The 14,644-nt window shown below is 37.9% G+C and overlaps 1 protein-coding gene across 1 annotated transcript in view; it reads right to left on the bottom strand.

The window, feature by feature from the left end:
• Positions 1-14,644, bottom strand: part of LOC139951513 (uncharacterized) — a 357,017-nt gene that overhangs the window by 151,104 nt on the left and 191,269 nt on the right. The window contains exons 95-108 of the mRNA XM_071950443.1: positions 14,418-14,579; positions 13,488-13,631; positions 12,905-13,003; positions 11,659-11,757; positions 11,174-11,320; positions 10,510-10,650; positions 10,092-10,190; positions 8,155-8,316; positions 7,460-7,603; positions 6,287-6,385; positions 4,415-4,510; positions 2,434-2,598; positions 1,378-1,524; positions 401-508 (exon numbers count right to left, since the gene is read on the bottom strand). Coding sequence (XP_071806544.1) covers positions 401-508; positions 1,378-1,524; positions 2,434-2,598; positions 4,415-4,510; positions 6,287-6,385; positions 7,460-7,603; positions 8,155-8,316; positions 10,092-10,190; positions 10,510-10,650; positions 11,174-11,320; positions 11,659-11,757; positions 12,905-13,003; positions 13,488-13,631; positions 14,418-14,579 — 1,812 coding nt within the window. The remainder of the gene's footprint in view (positions 1-400; positions 509-1,377; positions 1,525-2,433; positions 2,599-4,414; positions 4,511-6,286; positions 6,386-7,459; positions 7,604-8,154; positions 8,317-10,091; positions 10,191-10,509; positions 10,651-11,173; positions 11,321-11,658; positions 11,758-12,904; positions 13,004-13,487; positions 13,632-14,417; positions 14,580-14,644) is intronic.

The following is a 14,644-nucleotide window of genomic DNA, read 5'->3' as shown; positions in this document are numbered from 1 at the left end:
ATTAAGTTGTCATTAGACATGCACAGGAGACTCAAGTATATACAAACTTTCAGAAAGATAGGTAATTGCAGTGATGAATTTTGAGACCCATGTATGTAGCACCTTATAAGGGTTTAGAAGGTGCTGGGGCGCATACAGCAGCCACAGCCAGGAACACCGGGGCGAACCCATTCTGCACTGGGTTCTTTTACATTCGTTACACAACACATAGGAACAACGGCTTTAGGTCCCATCCGAAGGACAACGCAATGGTCAAGTGTTTTGCTTAAGGACACAAGTGTCTTGGCTGGGGATTCGAACCCACACTCTGCTGATCAGAAACAAAAGAGTGTTTGAGAGCGCCCTCGCGTGCATTAAAAAATATGGCCCATCACATCTGCCCTCTTGCTTCTATACTTACTGGCAATGTGACAATGATCTCCTATGTATTGGTTTGGACAGAGACACTGACCGCCAATACAGGTTCCTCCATTCTGACAAGAGGGGGTACAGCCTACATCTGGTGGTCCTACAGAGGGGCAAATCAGTCATTGGATTAACACATGAAAACACAAACTCAACTGAAGTCTCTTCAAATCGATCGGAGCAAAAATCAGCTGTATTTAAATTCATACGATACCTGAATCTAAAACTCATAGAATCCTACACACCTGAATCAGTAACTTGTATATCCAACACACCTGAATCAGTAACTCGTATATATACGAAGGATATACCCTTCATACCTGAATCAGTAACTTATATATTTTACATACATAAATCAGTAACTGATATATCTTTCATACCCCAATCAGTAACTTATAATGTATACCTGAATCAGTAAGTCACATATCTTAACTCATATATCTTAAAGACACTGGACACTATTGGTAGTTGTCAAAGACCAGTCCTCAACATATGCATAAAATAACAAACCTGTGAAAAATTGAGCTCAATAGGTCGTTAAAGTTCCAAGATAATAATGAAAGAAAAAACACCCTTGTCACACGAAGTTGTGTGCTTTCAGATGCTTGATTTCAAGACCTCATATTCTAAATCTGATGTCACTTCAGAGGGAACCTTTTCTCACAATGTTTTATACTACGTATCAACTTCTCTCCATCACTTGTTACCAAATAAGTTTTTATGCTAATAAATATTTTGAGTAATTATCAATAGTGTCCACTGCCTTTAAATACCTAAAACAGTAACTGATATTTCTTACAGACCTCAATCAGTAACTCCTATATCTAACATACATGAATCAGTAACTGATCTGTCTTACATACCTGAATCAGTAACTCATAATTTATACCTGAATCAGTAACTCATAATTTATACCTGATCCGTAACTCATAAATTATACCTGAATCAGTAACTCATATATCTTATACATACCTGTATCAGTTACTCTGATGACAAGTGATGTGACTGTTCTTCCAACGGCACATTCATACTTCCCAGCATCAATCTCCGATATCTTATCGATGACTAAGATTGTAGACGTTATTGATGTTTGACGAACATACAGATGATCCTCTCCTCCTGGTTGGCATTAAAAAATATAAAACAAATGCTTTAGAGACATTATCAAAACATAACATTAACAAATAAGCAAACAGGGCCAATTTCAAGGCTGTGCTTACCGAAAAATTTCTGTCTAGCTGTGAACGAGCACAAGCAAAAGTACCCTACTAACCTGTGAAATACACTTAATAATAACAACATGCATTTATATCGCGCTTAATACCAGGTTTCTAAGCGCTGAACAAGAAGTGTATGATAACAAAAAAATTACAGTTAAAAGTGGGATAAAACAGCAGAAACTGAACAGCTAAGATGGGTTTAAATAAGTTTTGAGAGCGGTTTGAAATGAGTTCAGTGTAGTGGAGGCACGGATGTGAACGGGAAGATTGTTCCAAAGAGTGGGAGTGGCGATTGAGAAGGAGCGGTTTCCACAGCGAGTGCAGGGATAGGATCGAGACCAGGGTTGAATTCCAGGTGGGCAGTAGATGATGAGGTTACTGCAGAATTCCCTGCTTCTGCAAGCGCCGATTCTTCGCTTGCGGTAAGCAGAGCCTTGAGTTTGGAGCCTAGTCAATCAAGACCCAACTCTGAGACTGTCTCTACCAATCTGCTAGTTATTACACTAACATTGTTCAAGAGGAAAGACTCTAGTACCAGCTGGGTTCCTCCATACCGGTGTATTTCTTGGATCATTACTCCCAGTGCTGATACATTCAAACATTAATGAAGACCCAACTCTAAGACTGTCTCTACCAATCTGCTAGTTATTATACAAACCTTGTTCAAGAGGAAAGACTCTAGTACCAGCTGGGTTCCTCCATACCGGTGTATTTCTTGGATCATTACTCCCAGTGCTGATACATTCAAACATTAATGAAGACCCAACTCTAAGACTGTCTCTACCAATCTGCTAGTTATTATACAAACCTTGTTCAAGAGGAAAGACTCTAGTACCAGCTGGGTTCCTCCATACTGGTGTATTTCTTGGATCGTTACTCCCAGTGCTGATACATTCAAACATTAATGAAGATCCAACTTGAAGTCTGTCGTTACCGATCTGTCGTATAGTTACAGTCAACTTCTCATCAGGCACTACAAAAACAACGACAAATTGACATATTACTTCTTTCTCTGAAAACACCCTAATAGAAAAAAGATACATCATCGATCATATTTTTCAGCTGAGATGGTTTAAGGAAAGATTCAAGGCCCAGTGACCAGGGATAATAATGTGAAATGCTTGGGGACGCCCTTCGGGTGTGAAAAGCGCTATACAAAAACTATTTATTATAATTATTATTATTATTGCATGCACAGAATATTACTGAACTATTCCCAGAAGTCTGGAAACCAAAGTCAAAGAAAAGATTTCACATCTCAAAGGGTAAGGAACAAGCCTTTATGAGGTATGGCGGACGTGATGGGAGTGTACTGTTTGGTTGGGGTGTATACACACAAATTTACCCAAAACTTTTTAGTGTTGTACAATTGTGTCCGCCATACGTACCTCAAAAATACTTATGGAAGAAAATGAAAATACATGGAAAATTATAGCTGAAATGTGAAGCTCACTCTCAGATAAAAAAAACATTAAAGGAACACGTTGGATCGGTCGAGTTGGTCTTTGAAAAGTTTTTGTAACCGTTTGTTATAAAATGCATATATGATTAGAAAGATATTTTAAAAGTAGAATATAATGATCCACACAAGTATCACTCGACATTGCGTGGTTATCCTTTTACCTCATCGACAAACACGGTTGGCCATTTACATTTATGGGAGTCAAATGTTAGGCTCCCATAAGTGGCCGACCGCATTAGTTCGCAAAGTAAAAGGAAAACCACGCAATTTTGAGGCAAATGTGTGTGAATCACTGTATGCTACTTTTAAAGGCGGTGGACGCTATTGGTAATTGTCAAAGACTAGCTTTCACAGTTGGTGTATCTCAACATATACATAAAATAACAAACCTGTGAAAATTTGAGCTCAATCGGTCATCGAACTTGCGAGATAATAATGAAAGAAAAAAAACACCCTTGTCACACGAAGTTGTGTCGTTTAGATGGTTGATTTCGAGACCTCAAGTTCTAAATCTGAGGTCTCAAAATCAAATTCGTGGAAAATTACTTCTTTCTTAAAAACTCTGGCACTTCAGAGGGAGCCGTTTCTCACAATGTTTTATACCATCAACCTCTCCCAATTACTCGTCACCAAGAAAGGTTTTATGCTAATAAATTATTTTGAGTAATTACTAATAGTGTCCACTGCCTTTAAAACATCTTTCTAACCATATGCATTTGATATTACAAACAATTACAAATGCTTTTCAAAGACCAACTCGACTGATCCAAGGCAACGTGTTCCTTTAAAAAGAAAGTTTTGACAGTTAATGTAAAAGGAAGCATTTGGAATGCATGATCAGGAACCCCTTTAAGTTGTTAAGAGGTTTTTTGGGGGAGAAAGAAAATGGAAGGGGATAATCTTCAATCCAACCGAAATACATGTAGGAATACCAGATGGAATAAAATAAAACTGGATTATTAAAAACCTCTTTTTTGTTTTACAAGCAATTCAAAATAAATCGAACATGTGCACATGACAGAAGTATGGACATTATTTTGTACTTAATATTCGTTTTTTTTTTTTTTTTTTTTTTTTTTTTTTTTTCATTTTTGAGAAACCATCTCTTTTGGCATTTTGATTGAATGTTATCATTAGAACAACTAATAATAAAACTCCTAAAAAACATACGTTTTGGGAAGGCAGTAGTCTTAGTAAAAGTGTAAGAAAAATAAAAAAACACCATCTCTCACCATTTAGAACCAAGATGAAAAAGAAATTATTCAGAATATGTTAATGAGTTCATGCATATTCAAAAGGCAAGATTAAAGATACACGATAAGCCAACCTTGTACTTGGCAGTAGCTTCCTTGATAACCAGGAGGGCAGTTGCACACGCCATTAATGCACAGGGCTCCATGCAAACATGACCTCTGACATAGAGCTATACAGTCATACATAAACATGACACACACATACATAAAACATCATATGCAAATTAAGCACTACAACATTTAACATTGAATGTGCCACACACAAATCTAGCAAAAATTGTTTTTTAACCTAGAGTTAAAATGAAATATTATAAAATGGATATTTTACAACCAAATAAATATTGGTTTCACAAAGCTCTGACTATATATCACTGCACTCACTAATCAGCATAAACTGTCTCAGAGAGTGAAATGTAGATTGAAATGAGTTTCACTAAATGTAATTGAGTGGAAAAAAGGGCTTCACTGAATGTATGTGAGTGAAAACAGTTTCACTGAGTGTAATTGAGTGAAAACACTTTCACTGAGTGTAATTACGTGAAAATAGTTTCACTTGGTGTAATTGAGTGAAAAGACTTTCGGCTGAATGTAATTAAGTGGAGATACTTTCACAGAATAAAATTTCACAGAGTAAAATTGATTCAAAAGATTCAATAAATTGCATGTGACACAAAAACCTTGCTTTAAATCTATTGCAACAGTATTCTAACAGCAGTAATGTATACATGCAGACTACATTACTTCATATCACAAACATTAATTAAACAATTCACAAACCAATTACATGTACATGTAACAACTGCTTCCTTCTGTTAATATTCTTTTACAAAAAATGGTAAAATAAGTAATTATTCTTTTTTTGTAAGTTACAAAAATAAGTTGGTGCTATTCTCCATGATTAGGATTCAAATCAAATGTAATCCAAAAAAGAAAAGAGAAAAAGAGAAGGAAAAAAGGGGTAAATAAAAAATGCAAAAATGTTTAGCAAACATGCAAAGTTTTCAAATCAAATTCGAGGTTGAAAGCAATCGGAGGTTAATAAAGCTTCATGAACAATGTTATATAGCTTTGTGATTTACAAAGGCAAGCCATGCAATAAAATAAATACAAATAAATTTGTTCTGAAACTTAAGACAATAATAAAACAGGCTGGTACTTTGTAAATCAATTTAATAAAATTCTTAATCAGTGTAAATAATTTAAATCATTGCACTTTTCAAAACAATTTTTCAAATAAAAAAATGTTCTGGTACCAAAAGAAGGTAATGGTCAGAAAGTGACAAACAGAGGGTGTTTTGGGCAAATTAATCTTCGGTTGGTGAATGAAAAAATCATATGCAGATGAAATTTTACAATGAATCTCTCATTTTGGATGGTTTCTTTCAGAAAACACCTCATATCTTAATTACAATTAGCATTGCACAACGGTAGACTTTATATTGTGATATAAGAATAGCCTACTTTGGAATTATTTTGTAAACAAAATTAAAACCCAACTATTGAAGTCATGAAAGTGAACTTAGTTTGATATTGGACACTGTTCATTCACATGGGTTTGTACAGTGAATATCTAATACCCAACATAGATCAAAGATGTACAATGTACAAGGTAGACATTCACTGTACAAACCCATGTGAATGTCCAAAGTCCAATATCAATGTGCAATGTAGTTAGTCACTGTAAAAACATATACGAATGTCCAATGTCCAATATCAAAAAAGCAACATTGATATTTGCTGTATACAAGCCTATATGAATGTCCAATGTCCACTATCGAAAAAGCAACATTGATAATTGCTGTACAAACCTATATGAATGTTCAATGTCCAATATCAACTAGCAAAACATTCACTGTACAAACCTATTTGAATGTCCATTGTCCAATATCAAACTAACTTTCCTGTAATATTGCATCAGCTCATTCCTTGCTAGTATTTAATCTTACCTTCTGATTGGCAGTAATGCCCGGTGTATTGTGGTGAGCAGATACAAACTCCCTCAACACAAGACCCTCCATTCTGACACCTAGGTCGACAATCTGGCCCTACAAATCATGACAAAGTACAAAAGCTGTTGTCATAATCTACTTCTCATTGCGTCTGTACACTAGACACCTTGTTGCAGCCACAGCTGGACACACTTCTTGGCAACATCGTTAAACTCAACAAGGTCCTCTGCTTTTACACACTTGCTTCAGAAGATGGAGCAATTTCGCAAAGCAGATGATTTCATAATAACCACATTATTAATAAGAAGCTAGTCACCTTCAAGCATCCAGCTAGTACAATACCCACTTCTACAATTTATAACCCCTCAGTATTCTTTTAAAACCCATCAGAATCCCACATTAAATGTAAACTAAAACACCCACATGTTTAAATTGGTGTGCACGGTACACTTTATGGTAACTGTCAAAGACCATTCCTCTCTTTTGGTGTATCCACACATATGCAAAAAATAACAAACCTGTAAAAATTTTGAGTTCAATTGGTCTTCAAAGTTGTAATAAAATAGAGAAAGAAGAAACACACTTGTACTCTTTACCAAGTAAGTTTTAATTGTCTTTAAAGGAACACGTTGCCTTGGATCGGTCGAGTTGGTCCTATAACCTTTTGTTATAAAATTGATATGGTTAGAAAGATGTTCTAAAAGTAGAATACAATGACCTACACAAATATGCCTTGAAACTGTGTGGTTTTCGTATTACCTCATCGACAAACATGATCGGCCATTTATGGGAGTCAAAACTCCCATAAATGGCCGACCGTGTTAGTTTGCGACGTAAAAGGAAAACCATGCAATTTTGAGAGATACTTGTGTGGATCATTATATTCTACTTTTAAACATCTTTCTAACCATATGCATTTCATAACACACTGTTTCAAACGCTTTTCATAGACCAACTCGTCCGATCCAAGGCAACGTGTTCCTTTAAGTTTGAGAGTAATTACCAAAAGTGTACAATTCCTTTCAGCCTGAAAAATAAAGTGTTATATAACTGTCTTTCAAATAAAGTATACCCATCATTAGAATATGCCAAACTGTAACATTTCCGCCCCCATTTCAATCAGTTTAATGACCCAATGATACAGTTCAGATATAGCAGAATGGACCATACCAGTTATATCTAGGGAGAAGTTTGCCATGATGGGGCCAACCATACAGACATAGACACCAGCATCGTCGTAAGAGACGTCTTTGATGTGAAGTTTTGTAGATGTGACTGTGATGTATTCCTCTGATAAATGAGCATCAATTCCATCTACATCAAAAGTAAAAAATAATTATTATCGTTAATGATAGTTTATTAAAAATACTGCAACACAGAAGGTAAAACTGTACAGTTTAAAAAAAAAAAACTAAAAAAACTTAAACTAGCTACCAATCATGTGCCATGTGCCTTTAGGAACCTAGGAAGTACCTTTGAACTATTTAGCTACTAATCGTGTGTCATAAGCCTTGACTTACATGTACCCACTGAGTTCCTTTAAACTAGCTAGCAACTATGTGCCATTCGCCTTTAGGAACCTAGGAAGTACCTTTGAACTATGTAGCTACTAATCATGTGTCATAAGCCTTGACTTACATGTACCCACTGAGTTCCTTTAAACTAGCTAGCAACTATGTGCCATTCGCCTTTAGGAACCTAGGAAGTACCTTTGAACTAGCTACTAATCATATGTCATACGCCTTGACTTACCTAATGTACTGAGTTCCTTTAAACTAGCTAGCAACTATGTGCCATTCGCCTTTAGGAACCTAGGAAGTACCTTTGAACTAGCTACTAATCATATGTCATACGCCTTGACTTACCAAGTGAGTTGCTTTGAATGACGGGTTGTCCTCTAGGCGCTTTCCATCTTGGGTTGATAAATGGAGTAGTACCCATAATGAGACAAGTAAAGGCAACATCATCTCCAATCCTAGGGCTACCTTCATGACTTGGAATGATTCGAATACGGATATTCTGAGGACCTATATACAAACAAAATCAAAACAACAATTACTTTATAATCTTGATCCTCTGGGACCAAAAAAGGTAAGAAATCAGACAGGGGTGAAATTTTGGATTGAAAAAAAAAAAAAGTAACAGACAGAGATAGTTGGTGTCAGAATTGTTGAGATAAGTGTGACTGGGTGTTTTTTACAGGGAATAGATGACAAGGTGAGGTGTAACTGGGTGTTTTTACAAGGTATGGATAAGGTGAGGTGTAACTGGGTGTTTTTACAAGGTATGGATAAGGTGAGGTGTAACTGGGTGTTTTTTACAAGGTATGGATAAGGCAAGGTGTAACTTGGTGTTTTTACAAGGTATGGATAAGGCGAGGTGTAACTGGGTGTTTTTACAAGGTATGGATAAGGCGAGGTGTAACTGGGTGTTTTTACAAGGTATGGATAAGGCAAGGTGTAACTGGGTGTTTTTACAAGGTATGGATAAGATGAGGTGTAACTGGGTGTTTTTACAAGGTATGGATAAGGCGAGGTGTAACTGGGTGTTTTTACAAGGTATAGATAAGGTGAGGTGTAACTGGGTGTTTTTACAAGGTATGGATAAGGTGAGGTGTAACTGGGTGTTTTTACAAGGTATGGATAAGGCGAGGTGTAACTGGGTGTTTTTACAAGGTATAGATAAGGTGAGGTGTAACTGGGTGTTTTTACAAGGTATGGATAAGGTGAGGTGTAACTGGGTGTTTTTACAAGGTATGGATAAGGCGAGGTGTAACTGGGTGTTTTTACAAGGTATGGATAAGGTGAGGTGTAACTGGGTGTTTTTTACAAGGTATGGATAAGATGAGGTGCAACTGGGTGTTTTTACAAGGTATGGATAAGGCAAGGTGTAACTTGGTGTTTTTACAAGGTATGGATAAGGTGAGGTGTAACTGGGTGTTTTTACAAGGTATGGATAAGGTGAGGTGCAACTGGGTGTTTTTACAAGGTATGGATAAGGTGAGGTGTAACTGGGTGTTTTTACAAGGTATGGATAAGGTGAGGTGTAACTGGGTGTTTTTTACAAGGTATGGATAAGGCAAGGTGTAACTTGGTGTTTTTACAAGGTATAGATAAGGCAAGGTGTAACTTGGTGTTTTTACAAGTTATAGATAAGGTGAGGTGTAACTAGGTGTTTTAACAGGGTATAGATAAGGTGAGGTGTTACTGGGTGTGTTTACAAGGTATGTAGATTAATTGAGCTGATCTGGGTGTTTTTACAAGGTGTAGGTAGGTGAATTGAAGTGCAACTGGATGTTTTTACAAGGAATATATGAGTTGAAGAGTAATTGGGTGTTTTTACAAGGTATATATGAATTGAACTGAACTGGGAGTTTTTACCAGGTATAGTAGATGAATTGAAGTGTAACTGGGTGTTTTTACAAGGTATAGATGAGGTGGGGTGTAACTGGGTGTTTTTACAAGGTATATTGCCCCAATTCACCTGACTACATGTACATCATCAGAATAATCTTGGATGCGCAATACTGGTGGGCAATGTCACTGTGCATTATTCAGTGAAGGCCGCATTTTAGGCTACGCGGCGTTTACATGTAAACCTATGTGCCCTCCAAAATGGTGAGCGTGGCACAGTCGCCGCGTGTGACGCGCGTGCAAGGGGTCAATATATGAATTGAACTGAACTGTGTGTTTTTACATGGTATAGATGAGGTTGGGTGTTACTGGGTGTTCTAACAAGGTATAGATCGGGTTCAGGTGTAACTGGGTACACTTCCTAAAAAAAAACACTGATAGTGACTTACCTTCATTTTCACATGCAACGCCAGTAAACCCTTCAGGACATCTGCATAAACCACTCAAACATGTCCCTCCATTTTGGCACTCTCTCTGACAGGGTAAGTCTAGAAATCAAAACAAACCCATGGTTATATAACACAATGCTGAAATTTCTTGTCTTCTTTGTCAACATTTGGTGAGATATTTCCATTAGGATGCTTTGCCGAATTTAAAAATCATTGATTCAAATCACCCCCGAACAAAGATATTGACAAAATAGGGACACCGCCAATATAGGGCTTGATAACTCAGTTGGTAGAGCGCCGGCACGTTAATCCGGAGGTCGTTGGTTCGAATCCCACTCTAGTCAATTCTTTGTTCAACCCCAAAAATGATTCAAATCAAGGTAGAAAATAAATGTAGAGTTTGTTCATGGATACTAACCTTGTACTTGTATCCTGAATGTTGCAATGACAGGTCCTACATCACAGATATAGGAGCCAGCATCAGTCGAGACTAAACCACTAATAGTCAGCTGAGTGGCTGATGAGCTCACGTAGGTTGAATAAATGTGACTGTCTCCACCTTCATCAAGAAAAAAAATACAACAAATAATAGAATAAGTAGGATTTGAAACTTTGCATGGTGGAAATATGTTATAGAAGATTTAACTGTGGAAGTGTCATGGCCGAGTGGTTAAGAGCACCAAATTCAAACTCTGGTGTTTATGATAAGCAGAGTGTGGGTTCGAAATCACCAGCCGTGACACTTGTTTCCTTAAGCGAGATACTTTACCATTGCTTCGTCCTTAGGATGGGACGTAAAGCCATTGGTCCCATGTGTTGTGCAACACAGTTAAAAGAACCCAGTGCACTTATCAAAGAGAAGGGGTTCGACTGGTGTTCCTGGCTGTATGCGCCATAACACCATGTAAACCCTTATTAGGTGCTACATAATTGGGTCTCAGAATTCATCAGTGCAATAACCTATCTTTCTGAAAGTTTGTATATACTCAGCGCTTTGAGTACCTTGTTTGGTATTTATTATTGTTATTATTATTAGTATAAAACAATTTAAATTTTGATTGATATTTATAGTTTTAACATACCTCCAGCCAGTGACAATACTGCATCATCTTCTTTCATCCACTTGGGTCTGATATCAGGGATCTGTCCTGTGATCTCACATAACATAGAGATGGTTCGACCAATCTCTGGGACTAATTCCCCAACTGGGTGGAGCTTCACACTGAATCCTATGAATAAACATGACATCAAATGAATATGTAGATACAGATGTGCAATCAATCTCTGGGACTAATTCCCCAACTGGGTGGAGCTTCACACTAAATCCTATAAATAAACATGACATCAAATGAATATGAAAATAAAGATGTGCAATCAATCTATGGGACTATCTCCAAAACTGGGTGGCGCTTCACACTGCATCGTATGAATAAACATGAGATTAATGAATTTATAAACTAAGATGTACGTGCAATCAATCTATGGGATAAGTATCAACTGTAAGTCTCACACACTCTATGAATAAACATGAAATAACCCTACTGCTGTTTCATGAAATAAAGCTTACCTGGTCTTTCACATCGATTGCCAAAGAAGCCTGTTGGACATTGGCACACACCATTTAGACACTGACCTCCATTGATACATGGTTGTAGACATGAAACAGCTGAAGTGTAACAGGTATACAAAATAAAAGTTAGCGAAGGTAATAAATACATCAAAATAAAGCTCAATTTGTTCTAATATGATTACAGGTAAATAGCAACAGATAGGAGAAGACAAATGTATGGAATTATTGAGTTGTCACGGTGGTACAGTAGTTAGACTGCAGAACTTGCAATCACAAGGTTGTGGGTTCGTTTCCTACCAAGCTAACGGCTGATTGCACAATGAATGACCAGAGTAAGTACTGCCGTCTAGTTATTGAATCACAATTTCTTGATTTGTGCAACATAGACGTTAAACCAATGTTTGTATGATAGAGATTGCCTGTTCCCAGCTTGGTGTTTTTAGTCCCATTATGGGAGTTTGCCTAGTCTGACAGGGATATTAACTAAACAAAAAACAAACAAACACACAAATTAACAAAAGTCCACCATTCTCACCAATAAGCCACCAAACAAAGACACAAATACAAAAAAATAACAATAATACAAAGCATTTATAAGGCGCTATACAAAGAACAGAGCGCCTAACAAAGGGAGGGCAACACAAGAACAAAAGCAAAACAAAAACAGACCAACGACAGGCCAAAAATAAACAAACAAGAGGAGCACATTAGGAAGGTTCTGGGAATAAAAATGTCTTGAGGAGCTATTAAAAACAGCCAGCGACGCAGCTTCTCTCAAACTTGTTGGTAGCGCGTTCCACAAGCGGGGTGCAGAAACTGCAAAGGCTGTGTCCCCGGCTTTCCTTTTTGATCTAGGAATGGGGAGCTGGGTCAAGTCTGACGAGGAGCGGAGTCGATGGCTGTGTGCATCAGAAATACCATATTGTAAGTGAATCAAATTAACATTTTGAAACAGATTCTTTCTTTAACAGGAAGCCAATGTAGATCTGTCAGCAGGCTACCAGAAGGCTGGTCCCGTCCACATTCATAGACTAGCCGAGCAGCTTTATTTATAGGCGTTTTAGATCAACTTTGCATGCTCAATACATGTACAACATACATGTAGAATTAGCATAGTCAAGGCGGGAAAGGACCAGACTTCTGACAGCATGATGACAGGCATCTTGTGTGAATCGACGGATGCGCCACAGGTTGCGAATGTGAAAGTTAACAATTTTACAAAGATGAAGCCGTTTGATCTTACCAGGAGTCCTGCATTGTGGTCCAGTAAATGTTGGAGGGCAATCACATACACCATTATTACACTGTCCACCATTCTCACACGGAAGAACACAAGTAGGAACTGAAACAAACAAATCACTACAATTTACCTTCTTTTTTTTTGGTATCATGTATAACACTTGGTAGAAATTACATGTAGGTGAGATTTGTGAAAACAACATGTGTAAATCTCTTTTTGAGGTGTGTTAGTTCTGATAATAACTAGTGGTTGACAACTCAATGTTTTGATCATTGTGGTGGCATTAGTGTCCTAACCTTGGACTGTGATGATAACAGAGTTGGTGAGAGGTCCAATATAACATGTATACATGCCACTATCATCAGACCTTAGATTCTTCCTGACCAAGTCCCTACTATGGGCATTAGTGTCTTAGCCCCTACTGGGGTCATTAGTTTCTTACCTTGGACTGTGATAATAGAGTTAGTGAGAGGTCCAATATAACATGTACACATGCCACTATCATCGCACCTTAGATTCCCCTGGACCAAGCCCCTAAATGTGGGTATTAGTGTCTTATCCCCAATGGTGGGCATTAGTGTCTTACCTTGGACTGTGATGATAACAGAGTTAGTGAGAGGTCCAATATAACATGTATACATGCCACTATCATCTTTCATTAAGTCCCTGAGGATAAGACGTGTTGCTCTACTATTGATGTATTCCACACCAGACCGGCTCAAACTTCCCACTGTGTACAAAAAATATCATTTCAAAAACATAAAATTCGCTTCACTTAAAAGGTAATATTCATTGTAAAAGGGATTATTATACTATTATTATTATACTAGAACGATGCCAGAATAATTTGCCTTTCCAATGATACGGCTTTTGGACAAAATTTGTATATTGTAAACTGGAAAGTTGGGAAGGTACATGTAGTGCATTCTGCACTACGAACCAGGGTCTAGAGGATGATACCCATACCTACATGCTTACGGACTGTAAAGGAGGTAACCCTGTTTCAGCCCTAGGAGTAGGTGGCTCCTAGTGGATGATACCCATGCCTGCATCCTTACGGACTGTAAAGGAGGTAACCCTGTTTCAGCCCTAGGAGTAGGTGGCTCCTAGTGGATGATACCCATGCCTGCATCCTTACGGACTGTAAAGGAGGTAACCCTGTTTCAGTCCCAGGAGTAGGTGGCTCCTAGTGGATGATACCCATGCCTGCATCCTTACGGACTGTAAAGGAGGTAACCCTGTTTCAGCCCCATGAGTAGGTGGCTCCTAGTGGATGATACCCATGCCTGCATCCTTACGGACTGTAAAGGAGGTAACCCTGTTTCAGCCCCTGGAGTACATGTAGGTGGCAACGTGTCCCTGGTGGCAGTTGCTTAGGGTAGATAGCCTAAATCATTTGAGTGTAGCCCCCATCTAGAAATGACCATCTGGCCTTGGGAATTGGGTCAATATCGCAAAAATTTAAATTCAAAATAATAATATTGAGTTGACCTTCCCTTGTATACAGTGGACTCACCCTGATGTATTGGTGCGATGATTGTCCCCGATGGAGCAGCCCATTCTGGTTGAGGGAAGTTCGTGAAGCTTTCCACCTCACATAAGTAGACGACTTCATCTGTGCCTATTGTTAGGATCGGGTTGGCTGGTGGGGTGATGGTAATGGTGTAATCGGAACCAACTAAAAAAGGAAGAAAAGAAAGAAAAAAAAAACCAATAATAATGACCGTATTTATAATGCGCCGT

Source organism: Asterias amurensis, chromosome 19 (genome assembly GCF_032118995.1).
Source record: "Asterias amurensis chromosome 19, ASM3211899v1".
Taxonomy (NCBI): Eukaryota; Metazoa; Echinodermata; class Asteroidea; order Forcipulatida; family Asteriidae; genus Asterias; species Asterias amurensis.
Note: the sequence above shows the minus strand (reverse complement) of the source record. Positions and strands in the feature narration are given on the sequence as shown.